Source organism: Melozone crissalis, unplaced genomic scaffold (assembly GCF_028551555.1).
Source record: "Melozone crissalis strain CALT ecotype California unplaced genomic scaffold, PUWL_Pcris_2 ptg000038l_1, whole genome shotgun sequence".
NCBI lineage: Eukaryota > Metazoa > Chordata > Aves > Passeriformes > Passerellidae > Melozone > Melozone crissalis.
Genome location: NW_026535816.1, coordinates 5,779,799 through 5,800,179, shown reverse-complemented (window position 1 = coordinate 5,800,179; position 20,381 = coordinate 5,779,799). Strand labels below are relative to the sequence as shown.

The 20,381-nt window shown below is 38.0% G+C and overlaps 1 protein-coding gene across 1 annotated transcript in view; it reads left to right on the top strand.

Annotated features, from left to right (window-relative positions):
- Positions 1-20,381, top strand: part of PPFIBP2 (PPFIA binding protein 2) — a 93,096-nt gene that overhangs the window by 12,794 nt on the left and 59,921 nt on the right. Inside the window, exons 2-3 of the mRNA XM_054283603.1 lie at positions 3,783-3,880; positions 17,991-18,205. Of these exons, the coding sequence (XP_054139578.1) occupies positions 3,817-3,880; positions 17,991-18,205 (279 nt within the window). The 5' untranslated portion in view covers positions 3,783-3,816. The remainder of the gene's footprint in view (positions 1-3,782; positions 3,881-17,990; positions 18,206-20,381) is intronic.

The following is a 20,381-nucleotide window of genomic DNA, read 5'->3' as shown; positions in this document are numbered from 1 at the left end:
AGAGACTTTAGCAGTTCTGAAATGATTTGCTATTAGCTCTTTGTTCAACTTTGGCTAATTGATATTTCTCTTTAGAGCTGCCCATTCTGCCTCTCTGTGGGCACTTCACACTTTCCAGTTCAAAATAAGCTTGGTTTTTTTTTGTTTTTTTTTTTGTAAATTTATAACTTTTGTACCTGATGGAGCCATGGGTTGGAGGGATGAATCAATGGCTGTGCTCCTGGCTGGGAGAAAAGAAAGGGGAAAAAAGGGTGGGAGCTGGGCAGGTTTCTGCATTCCAGGGCAGGAGTCATCTTGCAGCTGAAGGAAAGCTTGGAGGACTTCTGAGCTTAACCAAGGCACTTGATATTTCATTATGCCATTGAGTGCAAAGCAGTGTAATACTCAGATCTGAGTGTTTAAAGAGTTTACAAGCATGTACTTATTCATCCTAGGAATAAAAAGGTGCTGGTGGTTAATTGTTATGTGTGTCAGCTAAATGTGAGAGGGATTTGTGGGCCACAGAGAAGGTCTGGATTTCTGGAGTTTCTACCAAAAAGCACACCCCTTGTAATTGATAAAGCTGATAACCTCACTGATATGAGCAACCTTGGGAAAACATCCGAGTTGCAGGAGTTCATGTTGTTCATATTCTTATCTCTGAGCAGCTGCTGGTTCAAGCCAGCCATGAAAGATTCTAATTTAATTAAGGCTTTTCATCGTTCTGAAGAACATCTTGCTCACAGTGAAGATGTCTGTTAAATATTATGTTCCTTTGGACACAGTTAATTGTAGTTTTACATAGAGAATGTAGGCTAAGAAAATTGCAAGGGATATTGGCTCTGAGCACTATAGCTCTGCCAGAGATTTTTCATTTTATTTGGAATGCAAATCTCAGATTAGGATGTACAGTGCAAAGCTATCTTAGCAAAATAAATTTCAGGAATTCAGACCAGTTTGCTCTGTCTGCACTTCCTGGAAGATGTCATTACTTGGGCAATTATAACAAACAGGGTTGCAATATCCCTGTGGGCTGGGCTCTAAATTAATATGAGTATGTGGCTTAGAAGGGATGATAATAATTTAGACTTATGTCTGCTTAACAGTAAAACTTCAGCTATTAATAGCAAGGAATTTTCACTGGTCAGGCAAAAAAGTAAATTCTTTTCTTCCTAGAGACCTGAAAAGGTAAGTAGTCTGGTTCTTGTATTTTGCTGGCATATGAATTAATCTAATAAATCCTGAGGGTTAGAATTTGCCAATATTGGAGCTTGCACTGTAATGTGAGAGGTTGCTTTTAAATATAGGTATATATTTACATAAGTAAATAAGTCATGCATATGTTGATGTCATTCAGGAATGAAAACTGTAAAAAAATATTTGTAATTAAAATACCAGCAAACAGATGGATCCTCTTTGAGGGGCTATTACAAGTGTCTTGTTATTTAATAGTATTTTTTTTTAAATCCATAGTTAAAGATATTTCTATAGAAATAGATCAGAAATGGTGGCTGAAAGCCCAGGAGATCTAACAAGCTCTTTTCATAATACTCAGAGCAGCCAAACTGTAAGGAGGGAGTGTCTGGGAAAGTGAGACTTGCCTGGAGCGCGCACAACAGGTCTGTCTAGAAAAAGATGTCAAGCAAGTAATATTACATTATCTCTCTGGAGCAAAGAACATTGCTTTTATTAATAAATCCTTGTTTGATCAGCAGGTTTTGCTATGGCTTAATGCAGTTAGGCAGCAAAGCCTCAGTGGGTGCAGGTGAGAAAACAGGCTGTGGAGGAGATTGGAGGTTCACTTCTGGTGGAGTTTTTCAGCAAAACTCTCTGGGTTTTGACAAGGCTTTGATGGGACATTTTCCCATCAGTGAATTTTCAAGTTTGTAATGCAGTGTGTCAGCATTTCCTGTGCCTTTGTCACCACGAGTGAGGAAACACTACCTCAGATGTTAACAAGAAATGTAGCCCTGCATTCCTCGTTCGAACAGCCACGCGCTGCTCCGGTGGCGTGCTGCTTTTATCACAAATAAAACCATGAAGTGCAGCCTAGAATTAGAAATTCTATGCTACATTCAGCACATTTCAGCCTTTTTCTGCCCTCTGGCTCTGAGCCAGAGATCTGCTGCCCTGGTTTCCCCATGCATTCCTGGGGCAGTGGCGCCGGAGCCTGGGTGCCCCTCTGGCACCTGCTGGCCACCTGCAGGTGGATTTCCTGTCACTGGGGTGATCATTCCCCGTGGGATGGCTGCTTTGAACTAGAGGAAATGCTGCCAGGAACAGCTGGGAGGGCTTTGGTGGCCTGTGGTGTGTCAACAGGAGATGGAGGTCTCCCAAAAACCAGCAAGCGGGAGCAGCAGGATCAGGAGGAGTGTCTGCAAAGTTCACGTGTGAAAGAAATCACTCTGAAATTTTAACTTTATATCAGCTGACTTAATGACTTTCCAGATTATTCTGAGCACAGTTTATGTGATTTCCAGTGCCATTAAACGAAATATTTGGGTGACGTGTACTTTGGTTAAATTTAGCATCGCTTGTACTCAAGACATTGTTTTGACAAAAAGAAAAAAAACTGAGGGACCAAAAGCCACGGATTCATTTCCATTAATCTGAGCCTTGGGTGACGGTGAGGATGAGGCATTCTCACGTTGCTCTTCAGATCAATGTGATGTGAAGTTAAATCGTGGCTTACCCACTGTGACAAGCTGTAAATGGCAGAGTTCAAATGAGAATTCTACAGTTCCTGACTCATTCCTGCTTCTGTCTCTCTGGGTCCTGGGCTTATCTGCATTAACAGGAATCAACATAGGATGCTGATAACACAGAGGTTCTTAATAAATTTGCTTTCTTTGAAGAAGAAACCCAATTCTTTGAGAAAAACCCATGTCTGAGGATTCTTAGTTTTCAAAAGAAAATAATTTTGATTGGATGGTACAAATGTTCATTGTAACATTTATTTCAATTCAAACTACTTGAATTCTTAGCAGGAGTAATCCCATGATAAACACATATTTGTGGCATTTCAGTAGCATTGGAATCATGGGGCCGTTGCATTTACACCATTAGAGTCCAGCAGCACCAGCTCACAAGCAGGGACTCATTCTGGAAGGTTTTTCTCTTTTTATTTTGTTATCCCCAGTGCCAGGTGGTAACATGAATGTATTTAATCCTGTTTTATAGTAGCAGCAGTAAATTCAGAGAACTCATACCTGGGGCATTTTGGTTGTTTGAACAGAAAAAATGGGATTTTTTGGTGTCGTGGAAGAGATGACGAAAAGACTGAATGGGAATATAGAAAGGTGGAGTAAAAATTATTTCAGAATTTTCTTTACTCTCAGAAATCAAAAAGCAGACTTTCTTCAGATTTCTGCTTGTAGGAAAAACATGTCCTGCCCCATGTCTTCATTCCTTCATTGAACCTTAGTCAATCTTCTTTTTTTCCCCACACAGGAAAAGGCTGAAATGCATTGAACTTTGAATCTAGGAAACCATTGTTAAGAATGAGGAGCAGGAGAATCTTGGGCTTCCAGTATTTGAAATTCTTTGAGATTTTTTTATTTGCATTTGACTCTTTTAGTAAAATCTCTTTAAAAAAATGAATCAGAACTCCCAAGTCATCTATCAAGAGCAGGAATTTTTTTTTAGTTTTCTTATTATTGGGCTGTATTTTTGTGTCACTAGGCTATATGACTGAGCTGTAGCATGGATTTTGTTTGTGCAGCCCAATGCATAATGTGACAGAGACATATATTTTGCCATCAGGCTATTCAGTGTAACACATATGGTTTATTCTCTCTTTTCAGTAGAGGGAGGAAAGATCTGAAGAAATCCCAGAGGATGGCTTCTGATGCCAGTCATATGCTGGAAGCAGCTTTGGAGCAAATGGATGACATCATTGCAGGTACAACAGTGCACTGTTTTGCACCACACTGTCTTGAGATTTAACTATGTCTGGTTTGCTTTTTAATAATCATTCCCAATTTATCAGGTTCTCTGACATGCAGATTTCACTATTAACACTCTGGTTCAGTAGCTGTGTGGAGAAAGCTGAAAGCAAAATAAAGGAAGTAAAATAAACCCCAAAATTTCCCCTCAGACAGGTGAACGTTGAAGTAAGAGAGGTTTACTTTGCTTTAATGCTCTGTGCTAACTTAAACACATCCTCAGCCATGTGGCAACATCCAAATGTTAGCTTTGTATTTCAATATGAGTTTAAAAAGTTTTCACCAAGTCTTCTGGCTAGCTGCATAATACGTAACTGCATCAAACACCTGCACATAGAGATATATAAAAACATGTAAAAACAAAAATATCCATAACTTTCATTATGCCCTGGGGTTTGTGCTCACACACCATGCAGCAGGAGCTCCTTAAAGGAGTGTCAGGGTAGGGCCATGATCTCACTTGTGCACAATGGGGAAGAATCCACTAAAGCTTTATGAATCTAAATAGGGATTTATGGGCTCACCCAAGCTGAGCCTTCTTCCCTGGTGATGGAGTCAATGGCATTGACTGACAATGGCAATGCAACTCTTCTAGGAAAGCTTTCTGGCCAGAGACTGATATGGGGCTTTAAATGCCACCATCAGGCTACATCACTATCCAGGTTTTTTTAGCTTAAACAATCACTAGGGTTTGGTTTGTTTTTTGCATCTTCATATGAGTCTTTATTCTATATGTGCAAGACTGCAGAGATACACAGAACTGTAAATATGAATTGGGGATCGATATAACTGAAGTCACTTTTCACACTGGTGGAAAAATTTCTAGGCAAAGAGGAAAAATCACACATATATTTCCCTGTCCTGAGTGCAAAACCTTGTTCTAACAAGATTTTAACCAACAGAAGTTCACTGGGATCTTATTTTCTCACACCTAACCAAACACCATAGACAGGGAAGCATTGACCTTACCTCAGATGTATAAGGAAAGAATAAGAAAAGCAAGTCCCAAACCATAACTCATAAACCAGAGAACTGCAATACTTTTTGGCCACTGGGATGCCATGGGAGCTGTGCTCAGAAATCACCTGCACACAAATGGAACTCAGTGTCTCTCTTGTGTGGTGATTTATACCCAGTTCTGCACTCGCTGGGGACATCATGGATGCACTGGTGGTTCCCCTCTTCAGAAAAAGCAATTTAAATAGAGTGGCTCTTTTTCAAAGAGTCACTCTATTTAAATTGATTTTCAGATTAGAGCCTTGTTTTTTTTTTCCAGGAGCTGTAAGTCGTGAGGCTATGGCAATAGGTGTTTAGTGCTGGGTGTTTTTTCATGGTATGGAAAGATAACCTCCTAATATGTGGCAGAACTGATTAAATAGCAATGTGTGGCAGCCTAAGAAAATAATTTTTTTTCCTAAGTTTTGCGTCAGAAAAATAATTGAGGCCAGAAGACAGCTTTTCTTTTGGTTCAGAGGTTGGTTGGTTGATTTTAATATTCTTTTCCCCTGCCCCTTTTTCAGATTCTCTGTTTGTGCCATACCATTTCAGGGTTTAATCTTGATAAATAAGGAATAAAATTAAATTTTCCCAGGCTTTCAAATGACATCACTTTTACCCCCATCACTTGGCTGTCGTGGTGGTGTAGAACTCTAATGCAGATGTTGGAAGAACTGTTCCCTGGAAATCAGCTGATCACAGCTGTTCTGTGCTGGTAAAGTAAAAAGATTCAGGCATAAATAAACTCCAGTGGGTTTATTTCCGCAGTGGTCATGAGCAACCATTCCAGGAGAGTTGACTTTGTGACTTTGCATTGCTTATATTTTCAGTCTGATGTCCACTGATAGGCATCATAACATTGAGAACAGGCTTTTATAAAATATCTAATGGGAGAAGAAGCAAAATAATTTCCCAGACAGGGCATATGTCAAGCCTCATGGATGTTAATGAGGCTCCCATATTATTTCAGTGTTATATCTGCCTGTACTAACAAAGAAACATATTGATTTGTTCCTATACTTAGGGGAAAAACTCAATTGTTTGGAAAGGTTGTTGACCTACTTCTTTATTATTTTCTCTTGCCAGGAATAGGTAAAACTTTTTAATGACAACAGGTTAAGTCTGTTGTCATTCTCCTCTAGCCAATGTTCTGTGTGTTCCAGAACAATTTCTTGAATATTCAGGCATGACTGAAGGACCAAGCAGATCTGCTGGAGTCTATACTTGGATACAGCTGTTATCCCAATTTGTCTGAAACTGAGGCACAGAATGGTAATTTTGAGTTTGACTCTCCCTAATTCAATCCAGTAAGCTTCTGTAGGCAATTTGGGCAGGGACTGGGAAACAGGAATGGTCTCTTGTCCTGTGTGGCGGTGAGAAAAAATAGAGGGCAGAAAACTCATTTGAAAGGATGACTGTAATGCTGTGCTGAAACTTTCTAACTTCCTTTGATTACAAGCATGGAGGAACATCAGAGCAAAACAGTGCATGGAGTAAAGAAGAAGCTGACAGCAGTTAAGAATTATTCAAACAATATACACAATCACACAATACGCATATGAAATTAGGCAATTATCAAGAATTAAAACACTGTATGTCATTCCACGGTCTGCAACAGCTGATAAGCCTCCAATCAGTGGAGAATTGGGGAATTGTGTCCAGATAATGATTCTCCAAGTTCACTTTAAAAACAGGTTCAGCTGTCATATTGGTAAGATCAAATTGCCAAGCCAAAATTATTTGAGTATTGTTTTTGATGCAGAAAACATTTGGGTTTGTTGTCAAACATCCCATCCAGGTAGAGCTTCAAACATGGGAAAAATCATCTGTACAAATGTAGCTGTTCTTGGAGTTGACAGAAAAAAGCAAAAAGTCATTTTTAAGAGTTTGTGCTATTTCAATTCACTGTATCCAGAATCTATGGACATCTCCAGGATTCAAAGACCTAAGTTTACCTAAGTAAATTTAGGTAGCTGATAAAAAAGACATTTTATTTTGCAATGAGGCCTGAGTGAGTACACACTTCTGTTGGCCTCAGAAACTTCATCTTTAGGCACAAAGTTAGCATTACTCCCATTTTAGAGACTTGGGAAGTCCAGAGATGTATATTAACTTTTGAAGCTTGAGTATAAATGTATATGTACACATGCAAAAGGGAGCATCCTATCTCTTTAATCAGCCCTTGTTTCTTTTATTAAAAATAAATTATTATTCTTATAATCAATAAAACATTGAATTGTGGCCATTTAGGGTAAGAACTGGGTATATGCAAATATATATCACAAGTATTTGCAGATCTGCACTTTTAGCCTTCCAATTCTAGAAGTCCTACCCTGTGGTGGTGTTCACAGGGGTCCCAGGATGAGGGAAGAGATGAGAATCTTGACTCCATCTTTCAGAAGGCTGATTGATTATTTTATGATATATTATATTAAAGAAAATGATATATTAAAACTATAGTAAAGAATAGAAAGGATTTAATCAGAAGGTTAGCAAGGAATAGAAGGAATGATAACAAAATCTTGTGACTGCTCACAGCCTCGACACAGGTGGCTGCCATTGGTCATCAAGTAAAAACAATTTCACATTATGGGTAAACGAATCTCCAGATCCACATTCCAAAGCAGCAAAACATGGAGAAGCTGAAGCTTCCCAGCTTCTCAGGAGAAAAGATCCTACCAAAAGGATTTTTCATAAAATATTTCTAAAAGTAACACTACCCCTTGCTCCAGGAGGTAGCATCTCTCCTGTGTGATTCTGATGAACCCAGCCAAGAAGTCTCACTGCAGCCTGTGCTCATTCTCAGTGCAGCACAAAACCTATTAGCATGAGGGAGGCTTGTGAGGCAAGATTAACAAATTGAATTTCACTGGGCCTGATCAAATTTGACAGATAGGTCAGTGCTCCCAAGTCTTTTATGCCTCGGTACATCTGTACTGATAACCCGCCCTCATGGCTATATAAATTAGGCACGCTAAATGATTAGCCTTATTTGACTAAAATAGCAAAAAGGGCTAATGTGATTGTCAATGCACATCACTTAGCCATTAGCTGGAGTGACTTGCACTCCAAACAGAGGTTTCCTCTAAAAAAAAGCACCATTTATCAGATCCATCTACTCATTCTTCATTCAAGGTGCGTGACTTTGGCATTGTTTCCCTCTGAGCTTTAACCAAGTCATTACTTCTCCTTTTATGCAGCTTGTACCCATTTATTAAGGGATGTTTCTTTATAGGACTGTAGATTTTGGTTATTTTTCTTTGCAATGTATCATAACAAATTAATACAGTTTTTATTTTACTAATATTTTATATCAAACTGCTTCTCGACACCATCAATTTGTAATTCCATCATTTCCCTTTGTGATTAATGTAAAATTAACTGTAAAATCTAAAAACCCCCATCACAATATATAGTTTGCTACAGTCTCTTCAAATTCACCAAGTCATCAGTGTAATTACTGAGTTCCCTTTTAACCAGAGCTCCTGCAATTATTGCTCACTGGAAAATAATGAGAAAGCTAAGTGTGTAATCACATAGGTCTGTATAAATGCTTCAGTATTAGCACAGAAAGATTAAAAAGCCAATACAATTAAAAAGTTGAGCAAGGAGTATTCATGTTTGAATTCCCTTCTCCTGAGCTGGCAGAATGTTGGTGTTCAGCTCGTGGCTTTGGCTGCTGTGTTAGAAACCCAGCCTTGCTGGAAAAGGGGCCTCCAGAGGAAATTGTACTTCAATTTAAACAGGCTTTTAGTTCAAGTTTAATGTATTTTCCTCATGGGATTTACCAGCCAGAATTTTCAGGAGGAGCTGTTAGTGGGGATTATTAAATCGCCTCTAATAAGTGATTAGAACTTGGCTTCTACACAAAAAAAAGAGCACTGCCACTCACTTGAGCTCCTTTGGATGGGCTTTAGGTTCCATGGAACCAAGTTTTCACTGAGTTCCTGGATAAATAAAAGGCAATCACAGTATTTCCTGGTGACCTCATCCTTCACCCCTGAACAGCCACATGTCATCACAGCATTCATTCAGTCTCACAGCACTTCAGCTGGGGAGGATGGACGCCTCTGTTCTGCTGCAGGAGGGATTGAAATTGTTCAGACCAGACAGAGAGCACTTAATCCTATTTCTGTGTGTTGGGGAGGTGCTGGTGGGTCTCATTTGAAGTCCATGCTGGCTGACATGCAGCTGATGGGCACAGCTGGGACTGTGCAGAATGGCTAGAAAATAGTTTCTACTTGTTCTTTTCAGTTTGTTCGCTTCCAAATAGTTTTGTATTTTTATCACTTAAGTCCTATTCAAGGTTCACAACCCTTTCAAACTCAAAGTTTGGTTTCTATAGTAAAGGTATGGTATAACTTACTAATAGGAATGTTTGGAATTTCCAAAGATTCCTATTATAAAGTTATACCATATTTCTATGGCATAACTTTATAACAGGAATCTTTGGAATTTTAACTTCAGAGCATTGAACTGACTATTTAAAATAATGATAAGCACAACAGAACAATTTAAATACTAAGCAATTTCCTTCATTGTAGATCAAAGTAATTGGACAAACAGCAGTTGCAGTGGTTTTCTTGCATTTTCTAAATAAATTACAATTGTGTTAAAAGGCTGTGCTTCAGTTATGTTTAGTGCATTTCCTTTTTATTTTCTGTTATTTTTCAATCAATGATTTAGGCTATTTTTTTTCTGAACAAAAGAAATAATATACCTAGAGCACTTATGTACCTTGTTACTGCTATTCACTAAGTAAGGCGAGCATTTGTGAAGTTATAATATTGTGGCTTTTTTAACCATTACCTACAGTGTGTTTATGCATAGATATTATAGCAAGAGAGATATGAAAAAGGAAATTACATATAAAATTACTTGAAACAAGGTCTTTGATAGGGGAATACATAAATTCCTGTCATAACAGTTCCAGAAAACTGTGTCAAGAGTGATGGGGGCTTGAGGGGGAAGGAAAGATAAAAGTTGTGTGTGACCTCTAAATATCCAGGATATTAAAGGAGGAAACAAAACACCTGAACACAATATTTATGGTTTATAATTTGTGGTGTTTTATTTTTTTGCCACTTAAAATTTGTTTAAGGTGCTGACATTTATTTTCAGATACTTGACTTCAGAAAAGCTGATTAGTTAATTCCTCAGATATCAACAATAACCTATTCATAGCAAAAATATTTTAAGCATTTAAAAATAGAGCAGTTCATTGTTTTTCTATTTACTCAATTCATAGCACTGAGAGACTCTTTCCTATAAATACTTAATTACTATCTAAAAAATAGATGTTTAAAATTGTTTGCTGTAGGGTCCTTTGAAGGTCCAAGTCAAACTGATTTACTGATCTGTTTGGTCTTTAACTTCCCTTGCAAGTATTTCTGCCTTTCCAGAAAAACCACAAAATTAGAATTTTTCTTGAAAATGGGAGCTAAAACTAATTCAAAATGGAAAAATACTTACAGTTTAAATATGCTACTTTAAATTTTTTATTCCTGACAAGAGATAGGTTTCTTCTAGTTTAAAACAGCAGAAATGCTGTAGTGTGATGCTGTAGTGCCCTAGACACTTACACCAAATTACCAAACTGCAGCAATGCATCTGCAGTTATACCAAATAAACTCCACACATCAATGCTGTTTTTACTGAGTTTTGAGGAAGGACTGAAAAGAAAAAAGAAACATAAATAGCTGCAGATACAACATGTGGCAAAGAAAGGCAGTTAAACCATGATGGCCAAAAGCCCATGGGACTGAAAATCTGAGACACAAAGGTCCTTTTGTAGTTTGTATGATGTGATCTGTCCTTCAGTACATGAGTGAGTCAGTTCTTCAACAGGCAAGTGGGCAGATTGCTAAGGTTTAAATTTAAAGGAGTTTGGTATCATTAAATTCAAAATTGTATCTTGTCTGCTTCTTAATTTAAGCTAATGAAATTGATTTGAGAGTCTTTTTAAAAGTGAAAGCTGTGTGATCTTAATGAAACAAGATTCCTTCACTTCCTCACAAACTGAATGATCTTACTACCGCTTATTACAAACAATTACAGATTTTGTGCTAAAAACACTGTTTTACTCAGACTAATGATTTCACTGGCCCTAAATACACTTCTTTTTTATGTGTAATAAAAAAAAAAAAAGAGAGAGAGAGAGAGAAAATCCTTGCAAGTATTTTTTATTCTTTAATAAATGTGTTGATCCTGCTTTTCCTGTGCAATGGAGACTTAGCCTCAAACCTCCATCACAGCTGCATAATCCATCCTCCAGTTTTTTTCCACCAGGCTGCTTAGCTTGTGTTTCTGGGTAGGAGAGACTTTCTTTGTTGTAGCTGTGTGTGCAGTCCCTAAAAGTGCTGCACATCACAGCTCAGTGTCTGGAAGCTTGTAGGAAAGAAGTTCTGAGTAATTACACCTATAATTTGCATAAGAAATTATAGACAGTTCCTGGAAATTGTCTGAAAGATTCCGTGTGTGATTGTAGGCAGAGCTCAGCTGAAAATCATCTGAGCTGCATGAAGCTCTCATCTGAATGTGGTCATTAGTGTTTTTAGGCTTGGAAATTTTTTCCCGGGGCTTCCTGCTAATCCAGCTTAATAGTTACTTTTCCCTGTAGTTAAAGATGTAAAAGCAGAGATTTGAGGAGAAGTTAATATGAGCTGTGATTCAAAACACACCGTTTGTGATGTATTCTGCATCACAGGAGGGGAAGAAAGGGTTGTGTGAGCTCCCTCTTCACTCCTTCTGCAGGAGCCTTAGGATCCAGGAGGCTGAAATATGTCCTGTCCAGCCCTTACTGCCAGTTTGCATAAATTCACATTTTCAAGGCTGTCTTCATGAGGAAAAGAAAACTGTGCTTCAGAGAACATTGCACTGTGTAATCTTGATGGAGGGAGGAAGAACTTGGACAACCTAGATGATCACTGAGTAAAAATTCAGGTAAAAAATGTGTTCTCTAGCAGTGTAATGACTGACTGAAAGGCCAGAGGAAAAGTATGTTTATAACTTTATTCTAACCACTCTTGGTCAGATGTCAATATTGTTACTGATGAATATCTTCACCTTTCTATAAAGTCATCCTTATCCAGCATAGATGTAGGTTTTGGTGTTTGCTGGGGGGCTTTTGTTGTTTTCTGCTGATTTGTGATCTAAAGGAGCCAGCATTCTTAGGAAAAACTCTTTTTAACCACTGATGGCTGAGTTATACATTACCTGGAATTTTTTTTTTCAAACTCAGCCAGTTTGAGAATAAAAAAGTTGAGATGAGAAGAATGAATGCAGGGGATCAGAAGTTAAGACGCAAGGGAAAGTGAGAAATCAGACACAACACCTACTGCTAGGAGAGATGGAAGCTGTGTGATGGATGAATGCACACAACATGGGCTGAGGAGAGGGGTTTTCAACCTGGCAGGGCTTTTTCCTCTCTCTTTACTTGTGCCTGGTAACTTATTTTTGGAAGCCACTGGCAGTGCTGTTTTCTGAATAGGTTATGTATTTGCCCAAAAGGAATGTTTCTTTGAAGCCATTCTGCTAATTGCAAGGAACTCTGAGAGAAAAATGTGCTTGCACAGTCAGGGTGGGAGAAATGAGTAACTTAAAAGTTGTTTTGCTTGTTTCATGACTTATTTTATTCTTTCTGCCTGCGTATAATGTGCTTTAACCTCCTTCACTCACTGACTGTGTGGGGAGGAGAGGAGGGAGCTACGTGGAATGTCTCAGTTTCAACACTTTTTCTCCCTTTCTTTCTTTTTTTTCCCCGCCCTTCTAAAGTGAACATTCATGATGAGTAATTGTGCTCCAGGAGTACACTAGGGGAAACCATGGTGTTGGGTATTGTATAAACTTCATGACAAAAGACTCCCCTGTGTCCTGTTTACCCCTGGAAAAAGAAGTGATGTGCAGGAAGACTGTGACTTGCTCAAGAAAAAAAGTTAGTCCTTTTGCAAAAGTTCAAAACTTTAATAATTTTTCCTGAGTATTGATAAAATTCTGATGTTTGAACTGCATTCTTCCCCTCTTCAGTTATTTTTAATAAAACTACACAGATAAGACAGCTGTTAATGGTGGAGAATGCTAGTAACAAATAATGTTGTGTGGCATCTCTTTTTCTTTTTATTTTCATTAATCTGCAAGAATACCCAAATTCTTACTGTCTGGTGCTAAAACTTCATGTACATTGCAGCACAATGATGCCAAGGTTTAAAGCAAGGCAAAGAAATACAATTATTTACTCCTACACACTTGTGTTTTCCAGGGTGTGTTCTTTTGGTGAGCAGTGCAATCCTACTTAATATGAAACTACATGGAAAGCAAATAAGAGAAGCAAGCCTGTGATTCATTTGAATTTTTAGCAGTAAATCAGGAAGTTTTCTGAATTAAAATGCTGAGTTGGGCTCTGTATTTCTGCATTTCTGTCCCTAGCACCAAGTGCATTATTTGTTGCATTCAGAGGAGTTCTCCATTTTCCATTGCAGCCAGGAGAATAAAAGGGACCACGTTAGCAATCCATAGCAAGCCAGTTTTAAAGTAATTGGGCATTTTGCAAAATGTGAGGATGCAGGGAATTCTGCCAGTCTGAACTGTCAGTTGAAGAGCTTGGGATAACTCAAGGATGCCTATGAGGCATGCCCAGTCTCAGGAAATCACAGAATTCCTGGCTGGCTCTGCCTGGGCTCCAGCACTTTAGAAATTTTACCCTTTATAAAATCAGTTTCTTAAACGTGGCAGTCCATGTGTGTGCATGTTGTTTTCCCTGGTATTTTGGTAGAGGCAAATCAAATGAGGGCACGATGAAATGTGTGAATATCACTGACAGTGTACAATTATAATATAATTAATATAATATAATTAATATAATATAACTCACATCACATAATATATAGTTATTATAATTAATACAATATCACTTACATTATATAATATCAACTGAATTTTTCTGCATCACCTGGGATTGTTTGCTGTGGAAAGCAGATGCTGCCAGGAGTGTTGTAGTTATGATAATGCAAGGATTGAGGCGAGAGGTGATACACAGTGAGTCACAGTGGTACATTTGATGGAGGTGTTTATCTATTTAGTACAATCATCTGAACTCCTGAACAACTGGTTTAAACTGTATTTAGCTTGGCTTTTTTTTTTTTTTTTTCACTCCTGAAGTATTTGTTGTGGGTCTGTAAGTTTGTGTGGTTTTGTTTGGATAGGGTGGGATTTTTTTTTTGTTGTTTTTTTCTCTTGTATACAAATAAAAAAAATATTCATGAAACTAGCTTGAAAAAAATCTATAGCAGAATGCTCCTTTCAATTTCTCCCATTCCATAAATATTCTAAATTGCCAGTTCATGGAAGGGGTAGCCAACACAGCTGATTATGAAATTTGATTTCTAGGGCGGAAAGTGCTTGCTGAGCAAAAAGGAGATATTGGCATGGAGTTTCCCAAAAGAGAGAGAAATGGCACAATAACCAAGGAATCAATGCTACTGAAGAAGTCAGGGTCACGTTATCAGTTTGTGTGTGCATCTCTCAGAATGGAACGAACCTCTCTGGCTGAATGAAAAGATGGCATTGGTTATATGATCCAAATGTCCCCTTACTCAATTTGGAAATCTGCTATTTTTAGTTTAATAGTTTAATATTAATCTGCATTAGGAGATACAGAAACAAGCTGTAGCCTGAGTCGCTGAGAGCATAGAAATACATTAGAAAATGTCATTTAGGGGTTATAGAAAATAAGCCCTGCAGAGCAGACAGTTGATCCTCCCCTGAAAAGGAAGTAATTCAGGAAGTCAAGGCTGGTTTACAGGGTGAGGTTGGCTCCTGTGGCAGCCTTGGAGCACCGGATATTGAAGAAACTTTATCTTGCACATGGTCTTGGCCAGAAATTAAGATGAGATCTTGCACTTGAGGTATTAAAATAAACTCATAAGCAGCAGAGGTCAGCAGGATCAAACAGAATATTCTGAGTCAGGAAAGAGATTAAGGTAATATGGAGTGCTCCTGTAGTGAAAATGACTGTTGCTTTACCAAAATAAAAAAGAAAAATCCTACCACACAGCCTGGAAAATTTTCCAGGAAGAGATTTTCATTATTTAAAATTGTCAAAGCGTGGATTTTATGGTAGAATTCAAGCCACACATTTTTTGCAAAGACATGACAGACTACTTTGGGTGATTGAAAGATTTCTTGAAGAAAACCTGGTTATTTTAATTTTCCCAAAAGCTGTTAGTAAAATTAAGCATTCATTAAATGAGAGACCAAGTATGGTCTTTGTTCAAAAAACTGGTTGACATGGGGAACAATATTAAATTATTAATATTTATATTAATAATATTAATATTATTAATATTATTGTTTACATTAATAATTTAATATCATATTGAATTATTAATATTATTAAATATTAATTTTTCAATTAGTAGTTTGATTAAAAGCTACTTTAGTTATTTCTGTGTCCTAGGACCTCCAGTGTTGGTGTATTCATGTGATGTGTATCAGGCTGCAGGTAAAATGAAACACTGGGTTCAAACACAGTTTGCAATGCCCAGATCATGGGAGATAAATGACCACAGCAGGCAAACTAACACTGATTAATGTGCGGTACTGTGCATTCAAGAAGAAAATCTGAATTCCTTATACATTTTGACATCACGTTAGATACATCTGCTCAGGGGAAAAATAAATTTAGAAGGTCATTGTCAAAGATTTTTTTCCCTTTATTACTAACACATAAACTATGTTCAATACAGAAGTAAAAAGAAGAATAGCAAGGAGATTATTAAAATCCCCTTGTGTGCATCAATTATGTAGTCCACTAATGAATACTAAATGCTATGTGGAGCCAGTACAATGTGAATAATCAAAAACCCAAAAAAATCTCTCGTTTCATCAAATAGGAAGGGAAATTGTGATTTTTTTTAATGCCAGAGAGAACATGAGTGAAGACATGTGTACAATCTATTATACACATGAGGAAATGAATTGTAAATAAAAAGTTCTAAATGTAGAGCAAATAGAAATTTTCTACCTGACTGCTTCTTAGCACTGACTTAAGTTTTCCTGGTCCATGAATAGGATCTGGTTTGTGTTTCTGGCATAGGAAAGAAGCCTTGGCAGTTTCTCTGCTATTGCTGCTCTCTGGAGACCAAAATGAATGCTGCTAGCCCTCTCTGTCAATTTTCTACTAGCCCTATATGACCCAGAGAATTTGTCTCTAATATTTCTCAAGCACATGGGTTTTCCTGAAAAAATTAATAAATTGGTAACTTACTCTGGTACAGTTTTGTCAGTCTGTTAAGTTGCTCACTGTAAAAAAGAAATCAACAAAGTATCAATGGAAATGTGTTTAATTATGATTTTGAATATGCAGATATGGTTTTGATTTGCCTCAGTTATTCATGGTTGTTGTATCCAGTCTCAGTTAAATATTGTGTGAACCAGAAATATGTAAATGGGTGAAGTCTGTTTTATATTTGCCAGCTAACACAGAGATGGTGTTCACCACATAAATACACTTGTGCACACAAATTTCAGGAGCAAACCAAGGCCTTTTTTTTTTTTTTGCTTTGTGTTTTTTTCTTTATTTCATGTGAGTGAAATTTGAAGGTGACCTGGAGAGATTATTAAGAAATATTACTAGCTTTTAATTTTAGGGAACTAAATTACATTTTCTTGTTTGAGATTGTGAAGGGTTCATTTAGAGCAGTTGCTCTGGTGTCCTGTGGCTGAGGAAAAACTGAAGGTTGATTTACCTGGTGAGAGGCACACAAAAGTGAATTTGGAGACTCCATTTATGGTAGGATCCCATCAGGTGTCTGGTCAGAATGTTCTAATCAGTCAACAGCTGAAGCAAGGATTTTTTTTTCTATATCAAGGAGCAACCAAGTCATTACCTATCAATGGGTACAGCCTGTAACTTTCAGGCTGGTATTACACCATATTACATGGGGCTATGTAATATCACATGGCCCCATGTAATATTACGCCATATCACATGGCCCCATGTAGTATTACATGGCCCCGTGTAATATTACGCAATATCACATGGCTCCATGAAATATTATGCCATATCACATGGCCCCATGTAATATTACGCCATATCACATGTGCTGATGCTATATTACATGGGGCCATATAATATTGCACCATATTACGTGGGGCCATGTAATATTACGCCGTATCACATGAGGCCATGCTATATTACATGGCCCCATGTAATATTACGCCATATCATATGGCCCCATGTAATATTTCATTGCCCCATGTAATATTACGTGGGGCCATGCAATATTGCGCCATATCACATGGGGCCATGTTATATTACATGGGGCATGTAATATTATGCCATATCACATGGCCCCATGTAATATTATGCCATATCACATGGCCCCATGTAATATTACATGGCCCCATGTAATATTACGGGGCTCCATGTAATATTGCGCCTTATTACATGGCCCCATGTAATATTACATGGCCCCATGTATTATTACGCCATATCACATGGCCCCATGCTATACTACATGTGGCCTTGTAATATTACGCCATATCACATGGGGCCATGGTACATTACATACGGCCATGTAATATTACGCCATATCAAATATAAAAAATGTTTTTAGACCAGCAATGGTCATTTATGTTTTTCTAGATCTGGTGACATGATCTATTTTCGTCCCAGTTTTTTGTCAGAGAGCTGCATCAGTCATTCATTTCTTTGCAGTGTGGGGACTTTCAGTGGTGTAGCTGAGAAGTTAGCGACATCTCATGGCAGCTGTGGAAAACTACAGGTGATTTGGGATAAGCTTTGGGATTTATAATTCGGACATCGCAAACGTGATCTGGGTCAAAAATCTTTTTTGATATGCGTGTACAAACCTCTTGCATTTTGTCCTCCAGATTTCATGACTTCTCTAGAGACTAATTGAGGTATTTCTAAGCCTGAAATGAAGGTTTTCAGCCTGGAGTGAAACTTTTCACTCTCAAGTCCAAATATTGTAGCATGCAGTACCTATTAATTTGCCACCCACAAAGCAATTATATGACATTATTGCCTCTCCTCACTTTGTTTTTCTTTAGGCACAAAGTCAGCCACAGAGTATGCTAATGGTGGTTATGATATTGTGTCACCTGCTCCATCAGTTTACCTGGGCACATTTCAAATTCTGCACCTCCTGGAAGATCTGAAGATGGCCCTGGAGATGCTGGAGGACCCTCAGGAGAAAGAAGCTCTGAGGAACCAAATCCCAGGGGCCACAGCACTGTGTCTGAGGGAGTGGTTTGAGGAGAACCTGGTGAGTTGCTATTTCAGCTTTTCCATTTCGTCTGCAAACAGGGTTGGGTCAAGTATTCCCATGCTTAAGTCATTTCCATAAAAACTGAAATCTGCATACTTAGAGAGCTGCAGGGGGTGGTGAGCAATAACAGCTGAGGATATAACTGCTTTAAGTACTGATTTCTAAAGCAATGCAGATATAGGAGTAGAAGAAGTAGATATAAGACCTTATTTTGTCCTTTGGGGGGAGCAGAGATAGTAAAAATGAAGTACAAAAAAAGTTGCCATTTCTGTGGTTGTTTTTTTATTTTTTTTATTTTGTTCGCTTTATTTCACTTTTTGCTGGAGATAACAAATTTATAACTATTTACAAAACTTCTAACTTGTAAACTGTCAGTTTAGAATAGAGTGGCATTGTCTGTTGAAGGGACAGATCCAGACTGGATGATCCTCATTCACTTTTCCTTGCTGCACTGCCCTTGTTATCAGTATTACAAATCTCCAAACCATCCTGTACACCAGGGAGGGGGGTAAAAGCAGGAAAGCCTTTGATTCTGAAGGGGACACATTCCTCTTGGGATAGATGGGGAATAAACCTCTGACTACACTGGAAAAGGCTGAGGTTTACCAGGTGAAGAGATAGACCTCAAAAGAAGAGACTCCATGGGTGTAAAGGAAGAGAAACACAAGATTCCCCTTCCCCAAACCTGCCACTGCCAGCATTCTGCCCAAAGTGTATTTTAGTGTATCTTAATTGTTGTATTCAACTGAAAAGTTACATAAAAGAGTGCTCAATATCAGTAGCAGTATTTGAATTGCAACCAACATTGTATGGGAAATGTATGCAGCAAACAGTGGATGGTGAAATAATTCCTTTGAGATTTTATTGTTTTGAGCTGTTACAGGTTAAATAGCAGCTGTAAACGGAGAGGGATTTTCTTTTGTGAGTAATTAATTCCACATCTGTTTACTTTTGGGGTCCATGCACCTTCCTTTGCAGCTGGAGAGCTGCTCTAGCATGTCACTGAATAGCTTGAGAGACTACAGCAATTGCTCTGCTTCTAACATTTTACTCAAATGGGCACCAAAAATATTCCCAGCTTATCCTGATTAGGGACCCATTAGAAACTAAAGATAAAAAAAGCCATTCCATGTTCTTAAAAGCAAATAAGTGCAGGTCTGTGGCTGGAAAATTCTGTTTGGGCCCACGTGAGAGAAAGGAATGAGAATTTGGTCCCAGTTTTGAAAGCTAAAGGTGTAGGCAATGTTTAATTTGCATTTACAGCGTTGGATTTTGGATTTAGATATCCTTAGGCCAGCTCTTACCAAATGCTTGCCACAGCAGAAATTTTAATGATTTTTCTAATCTTTATGATAGCTAAGAGATGAGTGTAGTCCATAAAAGACAGATATTTCAGAGTTGTTCCCAGTAAAACTGGACCTGTATCAAGAGTAGCATTCATTTGACAGAGCAATTGGGCAGTCTGGACTCAGAATCAAGAAAACAGGGAAGGTGCTGTTTGGAGTATGTCTAGTGCAGCATGGAGAGGTAACTGGATTTAAAATATTCTGCACTGCTCTGCATTGAGGGAGGGTAGTGCACAGCTGCTGTGACTGTTATTTGAAAATGGATAGTAATCTTATGTATTTGAAGACGTTTCTTGATTTTTTTTTTTAAATGCAAATAAAATTTGCAAGCATGCATATGATTGGTGTGGAAGAAAACTGATAAAATTCAGCTCATTAAATGAAATGAAAGATGTATTTCATGGTTGTGTCCCACACTGAAATTTCCTTCATTCCAGCCCATTTCAGAGCTATGAAACATGGCACTTAATATGTGTCGTATGCCAGGATAGCTGAGGTAGTGAGTTCTAAAGAAGGAGATCTCTGCATCTCAGTGAATCCATCCACTCTGGGAGCCTCAAAGGCACTCTAGTGATCATTACTCTATGAAATGCTGGAATATCATAAAAAAACCCCACTCAGATGTGGCACATTCTTCACTGTCTCTTCTAAGCATTCTGCCTAAAGTGTATTTTAGTGTATTTCAAGTGTTGTATTCAACTGAAAAGTTACATAAAAGATTGCTTAATATCAGTAGCAGTATTTGAATTGCAATCAACATTGTATGGGAAATGTATGCAGCAAACAGTGGATGGTGAAATAATTCCTTTGAGATTTTATTGTTTTGA